Here is a 17,397-nt window from a genome sequence, read left to right as displayed (position 1 = left end):
TTAATTGATATAAAAACATTATTTGCCAAAACATATATTATAGGCTTTTATGAATTTCATAATAGAAATTCAACTTGAAAAGGCAACGATCCCTATATCAGTTTAATCAAATTTAGACTTTTTCTTATCAGTATATCTTTTCATGATGATAAACTAAATTCTTTTAGAATAGCATGTGTTCCATCTGAAAATACTTAATTGAAATCCTTTTATCCAAAAATTCATCAACAAATTAAATTATGAAGATTATCAAGTGAAAAACTTTTGATTGACCATAAATTTGCATACTACACTTCCAATCAAAACATTTACAATCATTCTTTTTCAAATTCAAATGAGAGAGGGTCAAAGTTGCTATTTGTCACTTTTCCACAAGAATATAATGGGGAAAAAGTTATCATATAGTTGATCTCATTCACTGAGGTGAGAGATGCATGTAGTGTAATGTGATAAACATTGTGATTGCTGCTCTAAGTCCTAGGTTCGAGACACATTGGCTTCATTTTTCTCTTTTTTATTGACGTAAACTATTCAATTTTTGTGTTCTCCATTCAAATTTCAGAATTTTTTTTGCAGATTTCACGCTACATTCGAAGTTACCTTTTGTAACAACCACCACTGCCTACGAAAGACGAAAGTGTGTCACGATTTCACCCGGAAATCCGACGGTTGTTTAAGAGTATGCACTTTTGTCACCTACTCAAATTCAAATTTGGATTTAAATATTTCCTGTTTTTCCACATAAAATGAAAAAAGAAGAGTGGTTTATGCTTATTCAATTAATAAGGATTATGAATATAGCATCAGAGTTTTAAAAAAGTCACTTCACCACCCTTCGGAGACCTCGTACAAAATCGAAAAAATTTAGACCAAAATCTACTTTTTCGACATAAAATGTATGTAATTTAGAGGTGGGAGTAAGCGCAATGATGAACACATGGATAGTAGAATCATATTATCCAAAGTTAAAAAAAACTTGTTTTAGACGAAAATGCGGAATAATTTCAAATTCTTTTAATTTTAGGATTTTTTTAAAAATAACCTCTGTTATAATATCTGCAAAGGTCAAACAATGATATCTTATAGGTAATGTCCCATGAAACTGACTGCATGAGGAGTTTGGTACCTTAGGATCATGGAAAAATTGAGAGGATCAGTTCACATCGGAGAGAAGCCTTAATTTGAGTGTGAATTCATATCAAATTATTTTTGGTTAAAAATGCATATTATTCTGTTGCCTATAAAATAATTATTTTTGATATGAATTCACATTCAATTTTTTCAAAACAATCGTTATCTTTCAGAATTTTTTGAATTCAACTCAAATATCTCTCTGTCAGAATTCTAGGAATATTATTATAAATTCATTGAAAGATATATCATGCAGATACACATTAAAAGAAAACATACATTAATAAGTAGAAAAACAGAGTTTTTGGGCAATTTCTGATTCATAAAAATATGAAATTATTAATTTCAAATAATCAAACATAATATTTTTATTCAATGAGTTAAATCTCTATACATAGAAGAGTAAAGAGAGTTTGCAATCCTAAGGATCGGAATATAAGGAAGATCTTTTATGGAATGAAGAGTTCCAATAATTCTATCTGCTTTTACACCTATTATACTTCGTTTCTTATATAAAACAATTGCAGCAGTCATCATGAATTGGAAATGAACCATATTTTCATTTAATATTACTAAATAATCCCAAAGACGAATTACATCATCAAAGCATAGTACTTGGGCAAACATTGTAAGGATCCAAGAGAAACAATAATGCATCGGATTTAAAATTCCAATTTCGTTAAAGTATGATGACAATTCCTTATCATTCATTGCAATTGCTTTGTTAATAACATTGAAATATTGATATATCTGACGAGTATTTTCTAATGATGAATAAATTACGATTAAACCATTTCGAATCAAGAGTTGGGATAGTAATTTCATAGATACGGCTTCAATTGTTATGACATCATAGTTGAGTTTCATTCCTGCATAATAAGAAACTGTATAAATTGGTAAAATTAATTCATTAAGTCCTTGAATGTAGTTTAGATCTGGTTCTGTAATTGCGAATAAGATTAAGATTCTTTCCATCCTTCTTGTATGAATTTCTAAATCCGAAGTTTCTAAATGTGAAATTAATGAGGATCTAAATGAATTTACTGTCCTTTTCATATCATTATCAACTTCTTGAAGCAACTTTGACATCTCTGAATCCATTTCTTCTTCTATTGGTTTATGAAGGAAATTTTCATCATATTCAAGATGCTGATTGAGTATTTCTACGTAATTATTTCTTAGTCCTTGTATCACAGAATCCCATTTCTCACGCTGATATGGTACTACTTCTAAAGACAAAATCCAATGGTAAAATCTTATCAAATTATCTCCTTTTGGAAGCTGATTATTCGCATATTCAAAATGCTCCTTTCTATCTATAATTCCACTCTTCTCTTCTTCATGAATTAGATTATAAAATTGAACTATTCTTGGGTCTTCGGAAGTCATATGACACAATTCACACCCGTAAGACCCATCTGCTCATGATAAGGTTCTGAATTTTTCTTACTGTAACATGTAATACATGTAAAGTCATATCATTTTTCAAAGTAAAATTGAATTATCATCTCAGATTTTCTTCATAATATCAATAAAAGAATGAATAAAAAGAAGAAATAGAAACTACACACATATGTAAGATGAATGTTTGATTATTGGCTTTTATTGATAAAGGATAAAATCAAATTTCCTATTCAATGCAAGAGTTTTGGAATAAGAAGTACAATTCAAGGCCGTTGAAAATAAGCAGAGCTTGCCATCAATGCTTCTTTTATAAGAACTGGAAAATATTTTTGAAAACTTTATGAAATCAGTTCTCCATACGATCAACAAAATTTCTTTAGTTTATTCGGAATTTTATTAACTAAAAACACTTTGAGATGATATGTTTCACTTAATGATTCACGAATCTATTGAATATCGTATGCTTCAGAAATGATGACCAAAACAATATTCAATTCTAGATTGATTAGAAAAATTAACGATAGAATCACTTTTCTTGAACAAAATGCTGAACAAAAGGCCTCTAATTGGATGGGAAAAGCTTTTCACATCAGGTAAAGCATATCTTCAGTTCGCTCTTAGCTTTAAGAACCCAAACGACATCGAAAAAACAATTATCAAGATGAACAGAGTTGTTTCAGGATTACATCATGCAACTGACGGAAAATATCTTTATAAAACTCTTGAAAAGACTCCAGTGTATAAATTACCAGATGATCACAAGAGTCTTCCTGAGCTATGCGATTATATGTATAATAATTTCACCAGACCAAAAGAATTAGCTCTTGCATCCATCGGAGCCAACAAAGATACAGTAGTTCTCAATGTTAACCACTTGGCATGCGATGGAATGTTCTTGAGAAATCTTTTTGATTATTTGAACCAAGATGGAAACGAATCTCAATCAGCTACATCTATTATATCATCAGATGATATCTTTGATAAGGAAATTAAGAACTATAATGGCTTTATGCCGCCATTTGCCGGAAATGATTCAGATTTAACAAGAATCAATCCACAAAATCCATTTGAGCTTCATTACTCAGCAACCACAACAATGACAGAAGTACATACAGATACTAAAGATCTTATGACATACAAACTCAATGGAAAAGTTAAGAATTTAACTGATTACTATTGGGCAAATGTTGTTTTAGCAATTTCAGCATTCAATAACAAGTTTGACAAGTGTGGGCTTAACACATGCATCAATCTTCGCAGATTCTTGAACAAATCAGATTTTAATATTGCAAATTGCTTCTCCCACATCAGAGTCATTGCAAATGTTACTAAAGATGATACAGTAGACACATTAATGAGGAAAATGAGAGCAGACTTCAACGAAAGAGTAAGTAAAGGTGAACATTTCGCTGCTCTCAAAGCTGCACAAAGCCAAAGTAACAAATCAAGTCAATTGGCTCCTGTTCCAGGAATTCCATTCTCTCTTTCTTTAATTGGCCAGTTTGACCTCGATAAAGGAAAATTCAAAGATGCATGGGGAAATCTTAAGATTCTTGAAGATGGCCTTAACTTAGTTGGTTTTCTAGGATATTCCATTAAGAAGAATGGTGTTAATACTATTTCTGGAAGACTGAGAACAGCATCTTCTCATTTCGGAGATGGAGATGCTAGAATATTCGGAAATTCAATTATGTATGGTATGCAAAAAGTTCATCCATCAATGAAGATTGGTGAAGCATTTGATATGCTTCGTGATTATCAACTTGAAATGAAAAAGGCTATCCTGTATCCACAACTTATAGAATAAAGTTATTTATCTATCTCTCTTAACTATAATGAGCTTTTTTTTATTCGGTCACATCACATTCCGCCACCATTATAATATGAAATCAATATAAAAGAATCTTAGCATTAATAATGATAGATAATAGATGGTTTAATATGAGTTCAATCAATCTTTAAGTGCATAGTTAATTAGTCTCATTTTAAATTTGATTTTGTAATTCTACATTAAAATTGATGATCATTTCTAATAATTTTGCTTACTGATTCTATTTAAGATGAAAACAAAGACTTGCGGCAATTTACTTTCAAGTTTTTTTTTCCAATGAATTTATTGAAGGTTTAGCTTTAAATAAATTTGAAATATTGCATTACAATGCATAACAAATCATACATCATACAATTGTTGGTATAAAAAAATGAGATATCGAAAATTTTCCAAAATTTAACTTATAATTTCTCATTTTCTCCGAGAAAATTGATAATATTTACTATTTCATATATAAACATCCTTACAGTAAAGAAATCGGTGGCAAATTTTCGTTTACAAATTTGAAAATTTTCGTTTATAATTTCATATTTTTTAAAGGCATCATGACCTTTGATTCCCTTCTATATGAGGAACTTTGCGCACAATATGCATGGCTTGACAAATTAATCACAGAGATTTATTTGTTAAAGGAAGAACAAGCAGACGAATTGTTCGAAAAAATTGTTAACGTTGTTGAGTCCAAAAAACTTGATATTAATTCCATTATTAGAATGATTGTTCAAGCATCTAATTACAATGCTAGAGCCCTTCGTTCTTACTACTCACTCTTCCTTAAATTGCATGATAAATTCAAGTTTAAATTTTTTGGACCAAACTTTGATTTAAGTCCTAGGTTCCAAGCTCTTGTCAAGAAGACATTCAATTTAGTTGCAATGATCCAAGAAGAATATATTCCAAAAACTATCGATGAAATCTTGAATATTTATCGCAACAATTCAGTTATGCATTCATGTCTTTATGACAACATCGAAGTATTCAAGGGACATTATGCAAAAGGAACATTTAATGAAAATCTATTTTATAAAAATCAATTCATTCTTGAATGGTGCTCACAATATGGTTCAGTCAAGTGTTTCAAGTTTCTTTTGGAGAAAGGTGCACAAATAACAAGGAATTGTTTAATCAAAAGCTTCATGGGAAGGAATGACGAAATTATTCATTTATGTCTTTCAAAATTTTCTCCTGGAACTGATTGTAATATAACCGCTTCAATAAGTCATAATCTTGATTATGGAAAATTGTTATATGATCAATATCATATTCCTTTTGATTATTACCAAATTTGCTATTACAGGAATTTCCAATTATTTGTTTATTCTTTATGCAAAGAACACAATTACAACCAATGCTTTCCAAAGGTGCTGATGTAAACACTGTTGATAGAACAGGATGGAACGCATTGATGATTGCCGCTGAAAATAATAACATTGAACTTGTAAATAAACTTGCAAGTCTTGGTGTTGATGTCAATAAAAAGAATCCTGATGGAGAAAATGCTTTACACATCGCATGCGGAAATAATTGCAATGATGTTATTGAGAAATTAATATCTCTGGGATCAGATATGAATAGTCAGAATTTGAAGCAAGGTGTTACTCCTGTTATGATGGCATCAACTAATTCTTCCTCATACATTTTGAATTTGTTACTTGAACATGGTGCTGATTTCAACAAAACAAGTTTTTACGGAATGACTGCTTTGCATTTCTGCGCAACATACAATTCTGTTGATGCTGCAAAGTTGTTATTAAGTAAAGGAGCAAAGATTGATGCCGTTGACAATTTTGGAAGGACTCCTCTTGTTGTTGCCGTCAGTAATTATCCAATCGCCAAATTCCTTATTGATAATGGAGCGAACATCAATTACAAAATGCCTTCGGACGGATCAACTGTTCTGATGGTTGCAATTGCTGAAGAATCGGAAGAACTTGTTCGTTACCTCGTTGACAAAAGTGCAAATCTCAAGGCAAAAACAAAACAAGGTCAATCAGTAATGAATTTTGCATCCCATTGCAAATCTCAAAGTATCAAACAGTATTTAATGAGTCATGGAGCTAAATGATGAATTAAAAATATGCAAAGCACATTAGTTCCTTCTCAGCATTAATTTCCTTTAAAAATTTTTAATTATTTTCAAATTTTAGCTTTTTACAATGAAAATCACCATAACATTACCTATACTACCAATACTTAAAGAAATAACTGCTTATAACATGTAATATTTTTAATTTTAGATAATTTTAAAGTTTTGTCTGGTCAAATTTATAATTTATGATTTTTAGTCTATATACATTATATTTATATAGTTTATTTGTATTTTTGTCTAACAGAATTTTTCATGAATGGTGAACAGAAGAGTGATTTGTGGGAAGCATACCACAGCTTAATGGATGAAGAAGAGGAAAAGAACGAAGAACCTCAACCACAAGTAAGAGTTTCCGCAAACGCTTTCAAAATCGTTGAAATGTATGTAAGTTCAAGCGATTCAGACGACGAACAGTTAGAAACAAAGTATACAGATAATGATCCAGATAGCAACAAGCCAATCAGATCCGTTCATGAAATTCCAACTCACGAATTACCACCTGGCGAAGTACCAGAGAACATTCCAGAAAACTGGAAGCTATTACCAGCATGCAGGATTTCTAACAAAGTAGGAAACCTTTGCACTGCAGATCTTTTAGGTAAACCATTAGAACCAGGCTCTCTTCTTCTTACACAAGACAGAAAGCCAACTACACGTGTCCTTGAGCTCTTTGGACAAATTGAGAATCCTAAATTGATCATAAATGGTGATTATCCAGTTGGAACTGTTTTGTACACTGTTGTTGAAGATTCTTCAGTACCAGATCCGGAATTAATTGCTAGGAAATATAAGGGAACTGATGCTTCTAACAAATTCGATGAAGCTGTTGAAAAACCTTCAGATGATGACGATATTTATGGCAATGAAGATGATGACGAAGATGAACATGTTTATTAAGCTTTATTGTTTAATTTGAAATAGAGAATAAATTTAATTTTTTATTAGAGATTTTATAATTAAGTTTAATCCTAATGTTTTCATAATAATATACATTAGAGGAAAAGACTTTATTACAAATTATGTTTTGAAGTCACATTTCTTGATGGAAAAATGTTTCTCCTTTATTTCACCCGGAGACACCCTCGAGAATATCATGTCAGACCTTCAATGCATAATATCGGATAGAAATTGGTCAAATTTAGTTGAATATATTGGCAATCGGAGCAATAATTTGAATTCTAAATTTGATGATATAAAGCGAGATAAATCTAACATCGAAATTCTATTCACCACATACACACCATCAGAAATAGCTAGTTATTTCATTGCAGAAAATGATTCTATCTTATTTATTAATTGTTTATCGCTTTTAGTTCAAAAGAATCCATTTGCTAAGACATTTATTGATACAGTTCTGAGAATATCTCCAAAATCCGTGAAAAGATTAAACATTTCTTCAATATTGGGAACTTCTGAAAAATTAGATTGTTTTTTTCAGAGAATATTTGATGTTTACTTTCAGTACCATAATGAAATCGTTCTTGACATCATAAAATCTTTTCAAATACGTGATATTATCATATTTTTGTTCGAAAAATACAAGTTCAACGAAGATCATTACGATAATTTCCTAAAAACCTTAGCAACAATATATATGCAAGAAAATTTCGATAATTACCTTAAAGAACAATTCGAAAAATTAATAATGAACGAAAATTATCTAAAAGTCGGAATTTTCTTGGATTTTTTAGAAGTTGCATCAATATGTAATGCATTAGACTACAAAGACAAGTTCCAAGAGCTTGTTTCTCCATTTTCTAATTCATCATTTGTAAAATATTTGGCAGAGAGATCAGAAAGCAATAAATCAAAGAATTTCGGTAGAATTCAATTAGATGTATTACCACAATCAATTTCTAGTCCTCTGAAAAGAAAATATATGGCAGAAATTTTAGAAATTGAATCTGATGACATTTTAATATCTTTAGCCGATGTTTATTATAATTCAAGAGTTATACCAAAGATTATAACCGAAATATTCTACAAAAACAGAGCTTATTTCGATAATATTTTGGTTGAAAAAATAACTCGACTTAGTTCGAGATATAACACAGTCAAAGTGTTACAAGAAGAACTTGTTAACTTAAACATGATCGAAAGGCCAAAAATTGCAAATGATTTCGATAATTTAATTAACCATCTCAAAAATGGTTTTCCTGATTCTGATAGAAGACTTCTTCAAGCATTTAAAGATTTTATAAGTGATAAGGACCAAGAAAATCTACCAATCCATTGCTGTGAATTCGAACAAGAAGTTTTAATGAAATTACCTCCGAAAATTAAAGCAAACATTGCTCAAAGTTTAGTAGAAACACTTAAGAAAAACATAGATAATGACTCAAACCAATCAAACATTGATAAACATGCAAGAACTCAAATAATTCAGTTTAATGAGGAAGATTCGAGCGAAGTAATATGCTTTCTTATACTTAGACTACCAATAAATAGGCTCATGCAAGACTTTATGGTCGACGACCCATCACTTGACTGCAAAAGATTAATATTGCTTCATAATGCAGCAATAAAGTCCTCAAAATCAATAGTATTTAGAGGAAAACCATTACCAAAGTATGGTGTATACATAGACTCATTCATTGTTCAGAGATTACGATGGAGATATAATCGAGGAGATACACTTGACAGTTTATGCTTAGATTACAGGTTTTTAGGTCTTGCTGAAGATGATATTGCATTATATATCAAATGGGAGACTACAACGAATCCACCAATGTCTCAAGAAATGCTTTCATCGATAAATTTAGGTTCAAAAGAGAAGAAAGTGCAAGCATTCAACGGCATGATCAAATTACAGAATGTAGATGATAAAATAGCACGAACATTCCTTGCAAGTATCGATATTTCTTGTATAAATGATGATGACTTAGTTTTTGGGGAAGTTCCCAATGTCACTTTTTTATCAATGACACCTTTTATATGGAACCGAAAAGTATTATACCATCCTCATGTGATAGATACTCTTAAGCACCCAGATTTCATTCTATCATGCAATTTATTATACTTATTAGACCAACAAAAGCACAAAATGTTATTATCAAATTTTCCTCATGCTTTTGCTGCTATTTTGTACCAGTATTCATATGTATCGTCAATACCAGCACCTGATATTATTAAAACAGCTATTTTGGTCATAGAAAACAAGTTGTCAACACCAATCAAAGACCAAAGAAAAAATTTTTTCTATGCAGTTGTTTCTACGATTGCTAGACACGGATGGGATATTGTCAAGTTCATGGAGATTAGGCCAGAGATGGAGTGGACAGAGCCATGCATTGTCTTCTCCATTTGTGAATCAAAATTCCCTGATGCAATTCAGATTTTGAAGAGAAGACAAATCGAAGTTTCCGAAATTTTGAAAAAATCAATTCCTTACGAAGAACTATTTTTCGGAGTGGGAACATGGATATCAAAGAGAGTAGAGTTCGCTGTGCACTGCGCATCACAAGAAATCATAATTTCTAATCAATCATGGAATGATTTTTTGATGATGGCCGAATCTGAAGCAAATGATGACCAAAAAGTGAAAATAAGAAACTATCTACTGCTTTGTTCCGGATCAAATAACAGGATGATCTCAAATTTACCAATGATTGCAAGACCTGGCTACGTTTAATATATTTCTTTATATTTTTTGTTTGAATAAATTTAATTTTAAAGCTTTTTCGTTCAATATACCTTTCAAATATATTAATTCGATATCAAATCAATTTGATATCATGTTTTCTGTTTATGAACCTCATTTTTAGGATGCATGTTTCTCAAATGTAACATGTTAAATGAATGAATAGCAATTCCAATAATCGAAATTTCTGAAATTGATCTAACTTCATTCCGGGATAGGATTTTGGAGTAGTGTTTCATCAACACAAAAGAATGGCACTATAAGCAATGAAAAAATCATATAAAATCTGATTCATTCTCAATATCCTAAAAATTTCCGATTTTTTTTTTATTTTTCAAATGTTTAGCTTTCTACTTTTTCTAACTGCAGCCGAAGGCGGAGAGCAATTCGTTAAAACACAGTACAAACAGTGCCCAGGGCAAACAAAGCAATATTTTCAAATCAAAAAATTCGAAATTTATCATCCTTTGGATACTCGAGGAATGAATTTGGTTATTCAACTCATTGCTGAACTTAATCATAAAGTTCAAGAACCATACTTAGAAGTTCAGCTCATAAATAGCCGAATTCCATTTCAACGTCTTTTAGATCCACTTTGCAGGCCTGGAATTTTGATTTGCCCAGCTTCATTTTCTCAAGTGGTTTATGGTGTTCAAATTCCTGTTCCCCCAACGCTTCCGGTAGGAAATTATAATATTAGACTAATTTTCAGAGAAAGAAATGATAGACTAGCTTGCTATGAAGCACCAATTAATGTTAAAGACCTTGATATTGAAAAATTACATCGCGAAGAATATGATAAGTGGGAAAGACAAGAATTAGAAGCTCTCCACGACGAATCCGAAGATGTTGAATAATTATATTTATTACCTACCTGATTTTTCTGGAAATTTTGCAATTTGCACGAAAATTTTCGAAACCAAAAACTTTCAAATTGATTTATTCTTGACTATTAATCAAATCAATTATATTACCACTAAGCAGTCATTATACTTGTTGTTTATATGTTCTTGTTTAATTTTAATTTTTTTATTTGTAAATACCTTCTATCATAGATATTTTGATTATAAGTAACTCTTAAAATTCTGTCTTAAGCAATATTTGATAAATCCTTATTTCATTATTTCAATATTTCGAACTTATTAATGAAAATATCTAAAAAGCATTAACAATTAGTTAATATTTCGAAGAATGATAATGGAGATGACTATTATCAAGAAATATTCAGTAAAATTAGAGAATCCAAATAGAATATAGCAGCTATTCAAGTTGGAGAGAGAATAATTTCAGAGTAGAACATTTAGATTTAATTATTTCTCTATTGCGAAAGTCAAAAAATAATAATTTTTGAAATTCGAATGAAATAGAGACATTTTTGAAAGGTAATTTTAAGGAAAAAAGCAAAAATGCATCAAAATATGAGAATATACATAAAATTAATAGTATTTCTTTTGTCCTCGCTCTAAATCTATCGTCCCCGTTTTTTGGCCCTTCCTTTTTTTTTCATGTCTGCTGAACAACAAGCACAACCAGCTGCTGCCCCAGCTGAACAACAGGCTACCTCCAAGAAGGATGTCCAACTCGGCCCAGTCAAGCGCGATGGCGAAATCGTTATGGGCGTTGCTCACATTTATGCTTCAAAGAACGATACATTCGTCCATGTTACAGATCTTTCTGGCTCTGAAACACTTGCTCGCTGCACAGGTGGTATCGCCGTTCGTGCTCAGCGTGATGAAGCTACACCATACGCCGCTATGCTTGCCGCTCAGGCCGTTGCTGCCCGTCTGAAGGAGCTCGGCGTTGATGGCGTTCACATCAAGTTCCGTGGTGAAGGTGGTTCATCCCGCCGCCTCCCAGCTCAGGGTGCCCAATCTGCTCTTCGCGCCCTTGCCCGTGCTGGCGTTAAGATTGGCCGTATTGAGGATGTTACACCACTCCCACACGATTCTACTCGCAGGAAGGGTGGCCGCCGTGGTCGTCGTCTCTAAATCATCATAAACTCCTCTTGTTTGCCCAAAATACTTTTCTTTATTTCATTATTACAATTTTACATAGCTTCCGCTACTATCAAATTTATTTTCATTTCAAATATTCAGATAATTTTCATTTTCGTTAGTCTTTAATTGAAAAGTCTACAGCCTTTACAAAAATTGTGACAAAACATATATGATACGCTTATCAGACACATTTTGCATTATTAAAAAAAATTCTCTAGAGATGGATTTATATAACGAGTTTTTTACCAAAATTATGAATGATTCAAACGAACTCCTTGGACACTAAAATGATTTTTTAAACCCGATTTTTAAGAAATTCAGCAATTTCTGTACTGTTTGTCAAGAGTGCATCATCAAGAGCTGTATGTCCAACTTCATCTTTTTCGTTGATATTTGCACCACGTGAGATAAGAATTTCAGCCATTTCTATTTTATTATTTAATGCTGCAAGATGAAGAGCTGTTTGTCCACAGTTATCTTTTTCATTGACATTTACATCTTGTGAGAGAATGAATTCAATTGTTTCTTTGTTATCACTAAATACTCCTCCATGAAGGACAGTTTGTCCAAATTTATTTTTTTCATTGATATTTGCACCATGTGAGAGAAGTAGTTCAACTACTTCTTTTTTACCATAAAATGCTGCTTTGTAAAGAGAGGTTTGTCCTTGTGTATCTTTTTCATCGATATTTGCACCATGTGAGAGAAATAATTCATATGTTTCATTGTAATCTGAACTTGTCGCATAATGAAGAGGTGTTTCTCCATTCAAATCTTTTGAATTGATATTTGCACCATGGGAAAGCAGAAGTTCGGCAATTTCTTTTTTATTATCCAATGCTGCATAATGAAGAGCAGTTGCTAATTCTCTATTTTGTGCATTGATATCTACACCAATGTAAAGGAAATATTCGCAAAGAGATGGAGTGTCAAATGCTGGAGATTCAACAAAGCATTCGTTAACATTATTAGTTTGATCCAAATAAACTAAAAATGTATCAAGGTTATTAAAAGTTCCGCAATAATTTAAATTGATCTCAATGTTGTATTCATTCATCAAGAATGAAACAAAGTCAATGTTATGTGAAATAATTGCATATTCCATGCAGTCTTTATCGGGTTGTTGATGCTTCAAACATTCACTCATGATGTCTGGATTTCCTCCCAAAAAAGAAAGAATAAGACAACCTTTTGTAATTTCCGAACAAAATTTTGATCTCATTAACTTGAAACAATCAACTGCTCCGTAGTAACAGCAAATTTCAAGTAATGAAGAAGCTACGTAAGAATATGCATATAATTGGCTGTTAATCTGCTGATCTTTATTAAAATGCTCCGATTCCGTGAACGAGATGAATTTTTTAAGGTCATTTTTCATAATTGCATTGCAAATTGTATTTTCTTCAAAAATATCTAGTATTTCATACTTCTCATTATTAAAATCATCGGATTTGTCTAAATTAATTCCATACTCTTTATAAAACAAGTATCTAAGCATCTTATCGATATCATGGATCTCTGTTACATGATAATCATCCGAAATGAGTTTGGCAAGTTTCAAGTATGACTTCGCGTAGCGGTTATTAAATGGAATGGTGTGTAAAATTCCATTCATAATCTTTTCTGGTGGATATTCCTTTGAATCAATGAGGTTTGTTTTGATCATTTTGTAAATCGAGTTTAATTCTTCTTCTTTTTCAGTTTTTAATTGATACAACGCATTATATGAATCAATGTAGTATTTATAAATACTTCTAAATTCACTGTATTTCTTTGGATGATTGTCTTTAGCAGACATTAAAAAATTTTATATTTCTTCATACTTAGGCGTGTATTCAAATAAAAAAATTTGGTGCTCATTGTAAGCGAAAACAATATTATACCTATGGAAAACAACGATTTCGGAAATTTGAAATGGAGAGCTACATTTTCCAAAAAAACGACATTTTAACTTTACAAAGTTTACATTTGTAAAATGTCATTTTTACCACTTGTTTGTCAAGACCAAAAAAAAAAACTTTTCAAAGTATGTTTAAAAAAATTTACGCTCTGTTGTTTTATATCCCACTAAACTAACTTATCCTACATTGCAAAAATCAAATTAATTTAATTTTAATAATTCGTTCAATTCTTCAATTGTAGAAATCCTATATGAATAATAAAAAAGAACACTATAATAAGGATCAAAATCATCTGATCGATTCCTCAGATCATAAAGGTAACGTGGAATATTAGTTTTTCCTTCCTTAATTAATTTTTCAGCATATGATGCAAACTCAAGGCACTTTTCCCATTCTTTTTCAGTCGAGAAGAAATCCCCTAATTTTAAAGGTTGAAAGTGGGAGATATTTGAGACTAGTGATTGAGTAAGCTGGTATAGTTCACTATCTTCATCTTTCCTTAAATCACAATAATTTTGGCTTTGTGTATGAAGATATTTGGCGAGATTTTGAACTTCAGTAACAAAGTTCCATGCGCTTGATTTGATGATACCGTAAATGTCATCTATCATCATTTCCAATAGGTTGTGAAGCCATGTATTCCAGTTTGTGTGAGGCAAGAGAAAACAACAAATTCGATATTTCCAAGAATTGATAATTGAAATTTGTTCTAAATATTCGTATGCTTTATCTGATACGTATGCAAGATGATTAATAATATTTTCGATTTCAGCTTGACTAAAATAGTCGAATTTTGTTTGTGACAAGAAGATTTGATATTTTTGTTGAATTTGATTATAATAAGAAAACAGTTTCGTAGGGATGATATCAGGATAGATACTATATAACTTCTCACTAAGATCAATAATCTTGAGATCAAGATTACCAGGGTCTTTTATATGGACCTTACATTTCTCAAGCACTTTCTGATGAATTTCTTCAAAGTAAGAGAAATGGTCTTCATAATTGACAATACCAGCGAACATGTGGTTTTTGAAAAATTTTGCGGCTTGACAGAAAGAAAATTTTGTAACAAACCTAAAATGCATTCTTAGGTTTTAAATTCAAATTATACTTCCTTTTTCTCAAAATATTTTACAAAGTGGGCGAAACAACGATAGATCTATGTCATAATTTTTTTTTGGCACGGAATACGAGTCATCTGAACAAGATCATGCTGCATAAATGATATAATTGGAAGATTGATCTTATCTCATATCGGAAAGTCCTCTTCAAACCAAATATTTCCAGTTCTCATCAAAAGAATTCAAAAAGTTGTATGTTTCCAAACCATATTACATCCAAAATGATTATCTGAATGATAATGTTCAATGTTACATTTAAATATCCAGACACTTCTTTTTTGAAGTGATTTTTTGTTGAATTCCAGACATCGTTCAGAAAAATATGTACAATAAATAGATTATTCAGATAGTTAATAGTTAAAACATGTAAATCCTCTGAAAATTCTTAGAATTACTAATTTGCACAGATGATCTCAAATATTCTAATTTTACAGAATGAAAGACATCTACATTGCCAAATAAGTTCTAAGATATTATTAATAAACATTTCTTTTAATATTTGATTTTTAATTTAGGGATCCCGTTTGGAAAATTAAATGAGTGTAATGGTAAATTGGAAATTTTGTGGTTGGCTGAATTAAATTTTAAAATCCGTATACGTTTAATGAATATCAAAGATTAGCGAATTTTCGTGATTGTTTGTAGCAAACCTTTTTGACCGAAGTTCTATTGATAAAGTTTGTAGATGTCTAATGACTATGAAACAGTCTACCTTTTAAATAATGAACTTGAAAACACTTTTTCTCCAAAACGCTTAGGCAGAATCTTCTGAAAGTTTAATATTATTATATCTTTTCCAAATACTATATAAATATATAAATAATATTGTCGAATCATCAAGGGATTTTTTCATATAAAATATCAAAAATTAACATATATATTCTGATGCACAGATCTCTTATTTTCTTCATGTAAGTCCCATATTTTTCAGCATTTGGAAAATTACCAATATTTTTTTTTCAATGTAGGTTATGCAGAAATAAAACTAATTATAATTGCTTAAAAGTCATACATATATTAGAGTTAAGAGTATACTTCATTATACCAAATGATATAATCTATATTGCAAGTATTGAACGACTTTGCCTGTTAGACAATTGTCAAGGAAATTTTTTTTATTTGCCAAAATAACGTTCAAACTTCCGTAGTATCTTTAAGGTACTATTAATAAACGTTTCTTTTAATATTATATTTTTAATCCAATAAAGGTACATTCACTATTTTTGACAAAATTTTAAATTTTCATGGGGTTGTAAATCTTATAATAACTAGATGAATAAGGAATGAATCCCAGTATAATGTGCATCATTATATTAAACACTATATGTAAGGCTAATGATTCTATTAACACTTATGAAGATCTATAGTATTTGAGCAGATAAATTTGATAATTTCCAAAACTCTTATATTTCAAAATTAAAGTGTGCGAATGCATTTAAATGAGAGCAAAAAGAGATTGATGCTGTTAAAACTAGGTGTTAATTTGCAATTATTTCGCATCACAAGAACTACCCAGTAAATTCGGCTATCTTTCTTTGCAATTATTCTCCATTATACATATAATATAATGGTTAGGGTTTGAAGAAAAGTTACTCGAGAATTATTGACTTTTGAAATAATGCAGAATTTTACTTGAAGAAATCATTAATTTATGAGTTCCAAATTGCTAAGCATGACGAAGGATCATTAAATTTGCTACAATTAAATACACTTATTGCAGAATTAAGATTTTTGAAATTAAAAGTTTGAAATATTGCCTTTTTGAATAAAAATTTAAATTTTATTATATAATCATGATAATATCTTATAGAAATTAAAAAAAATATTTTAAACCATTCAAATATTTTGAATGTCTTATCAATTTAAAATATTAAAAGATAGCTTGATTTTATCATCATTAGTTGTTATCAAAGTTTTCTTCTTTTGATGAACAACAGTAAATGATTTGTTAATTACTTGTCTTCCTTTTTCGCAGCAAAATCGAAAGTTATGATGATAATCTTGCTCTCAATTTTGAAACTCTCTGATTTACAAGTAAGCATTCCTTTGGAAAAGCAGTCCTATTCTGTTTTCAAGATATTTTAAAGCCTCCATTTCATACAATGCGCAGATCTATTCGAAATTGCAAGAACTCTCAAGAAAAATGCAGCAGCAAAGAAGATTCCATAGTTTCTAGCATCAAAAATTTACAACCTTAATACAACAGTTAAAGAGAAGCTCGAAAGAAAATATTTAACCATAAAGCTGGAAACCATTCGATATCTACTATTGGATCTAATA

At 30.5% G+C, this 17,397-nt stretch overlaps 9 protein-coding genes across 9 annotated transcripts, besides 2 other annotated features; 6 read left to right on the top strand and 3 right to left on the bottom strand.

Moving 5' to 3' along the window:
* Positions 1-672: 672 nt before the first annotated feature.
* Positions 673-702: a mobile genetic element.
* An 801-nt stretch (positions 703-1,503) lies between these two features.
* Positions 1,504-2,522, bottom strand: TVAGG3_0579710 (regulation of vesicle fusion; the record flags this gene model as incomplete). The annotated part of the gene is made up of 1 exon (XM_001319313.1): positions 1,504-2,520. One exon carries the CDS (start codon positions 2,518-2,520, stop codon positions 1,504-1,506), a length of 1,017 nt encoding a protein of 338 aa, XP_001319348.1.
* Positions 2,523-3,079: 557 nt separating this feature from the next.
* On the top strand, positions 3,080-4,344 carry TVAGG3_0579700 (uncharacterized protein; the record flags this gene model as incomplete). Its single annotated transcript, XM_001319312.2, has 1 exon — positions 3,080-4,342. The coding sequence occupies one exon, from the start codon at positions 3,080-3,082 to the stop codon at positions 4,340-4,342; it is 1,263 nt and encodes a 420-aa protein (XP_001319347.1).
* A 919-nt stretch (positions 4,345-5,263) lies between these two features.
* Positions 5,264-6,431, top strand: TVAGG3_0579680 (spectrin binding; the record flags this gene model as incomplete). Its single annotated transcript, XM_001319311.2, has 1 exon — positions 5,691-6,431. The coding sequence occupies one exon, from the start codon at positions 5,691-5,693 to the stop codon at positions 6,429-6,431; it is 741 nt and encodes a 246-aa protein (XP_001319346.1).
* A 276-nt stretch (positions 6,432-6,707) lies between these two features.
* Positions 6,708-7,352, top strand: TVAGG3_0579690 (H/ACA ribonucleoprotein complex non-core subunit NAF1 family; the record flags this gene model as incomplete). Its single annotated transcript, XM_001319310.1, has 1 exon — positions 6,708-7,352. One exon carries the CDS (start codon positions 6,708-6,710, stop codon positions 7,350-7,352), a length of 645 nt encoding a protein of 214 aa, XP_001319345.1.
* A 145-nt stretch (positions 7,353-7,497) lies between these two features.
* On the top strand, positions 7,498-10,086 carry TVAGG3_0579670 (uncharacterized protein; the record flags this gene model as incomplete). The annotated part of the gene is made up of 1 exon (XM_001319309.1): positions 7,498-10,086. One exon carries the CDS (start codon positions 7,498-7,500, stop codon positions 10,084-10,086), a length of 2,589 nt encoding a protein of 862 aa, XP_001319344.1.
* Positions 10,087-10,433: 347 nt separating this feature from the next.
* TVAGG3_0579660 (E set domains family) lies at positions 10,434-11,140 on the top strand (the record flags this gene model as incomplete). The annotated part of the gene is made up of 1 exon (XM_001319308.1): positions 10,434-10,952. The coding sequence occupies one exon, from the start codon at positions 10,434-10,436 to the stop codon at positions 10,950-10,952; it is 519 nt and encodes a 172-aa protein (XP_001319343.1).
* Positions 11,141-11,599: 459 nt separating this feature from the next.
* On the top strand, positions 11,600-12,170 carry TVAGG3_0579650 (ribosomal protein S14; the record flags this gene model as incomplete). Its single annotated transcript, XM_001319307.2, has 1 exon — positions 11,601-12,083. One exon carries the CDS (start codon positions 11,601-11,603, stop codon positions 12,081-12,083), a length of 483 nt encoding a protein of 160 aa, XP_001319342.1.
* Positions 12,171-12,387: 217 nt separating this feature from the next.
* TVAGG3_0579640 (spectrin binding) lies at positions 12,388-13,890 on the bottom strand (the record flags this gene model as incomplete). Its single annotated transcript, XM_001319306.1, has 1 exon — positions 12,388-13,890. One exon carries the CDS (start codon positions 13,888-13,890, stop codon positions 12,388-12,390), a length of 1,503 nt encoding a protein of 500 aa, XP_001319341.1.
* Positions 13,891-14,193: 303 nt separating this feature from the next.
* TVAGG3_0579630 (uncharacterized protein) lies at positions 14,194-15,018 on the bottom strand (the record flags this gene model as incomplete). Its single annotated transcript, XM_001319305.1, has 1 exon — positions 14,194-15,018. The coding sequence occupies one exon, from the start codon at positions 15,016-15,018 to the stop codon at positions 14,194-14,196; it is 825 nt and encodes a 274-aa protein (XP_001319340.1).
* A 1,300-nt stretch (positions 15,019-16,318) lies between these two features.
* Positions 16,319-17,397: part of a mobile genetic element that runs on past the window's edge.

Source organism: Trichomonas vaginalis, chromosome II, assembly GCF_026262505.1.
Source record: "Trichomonas vaginalis G3 chromosome II, whole genome shotgun sequence".
NCBI classification, from domain to species: domain Eukaryota; phylum Parabasalia; order Trichomonadida; family Trichomonadidae; genus Trichomonas; species Trichomonas vaginalis.
Note: the sequence above shows the minus strand (reverse complement) of the source record. Positions and strands in the feature narration are given on the sequence as shown.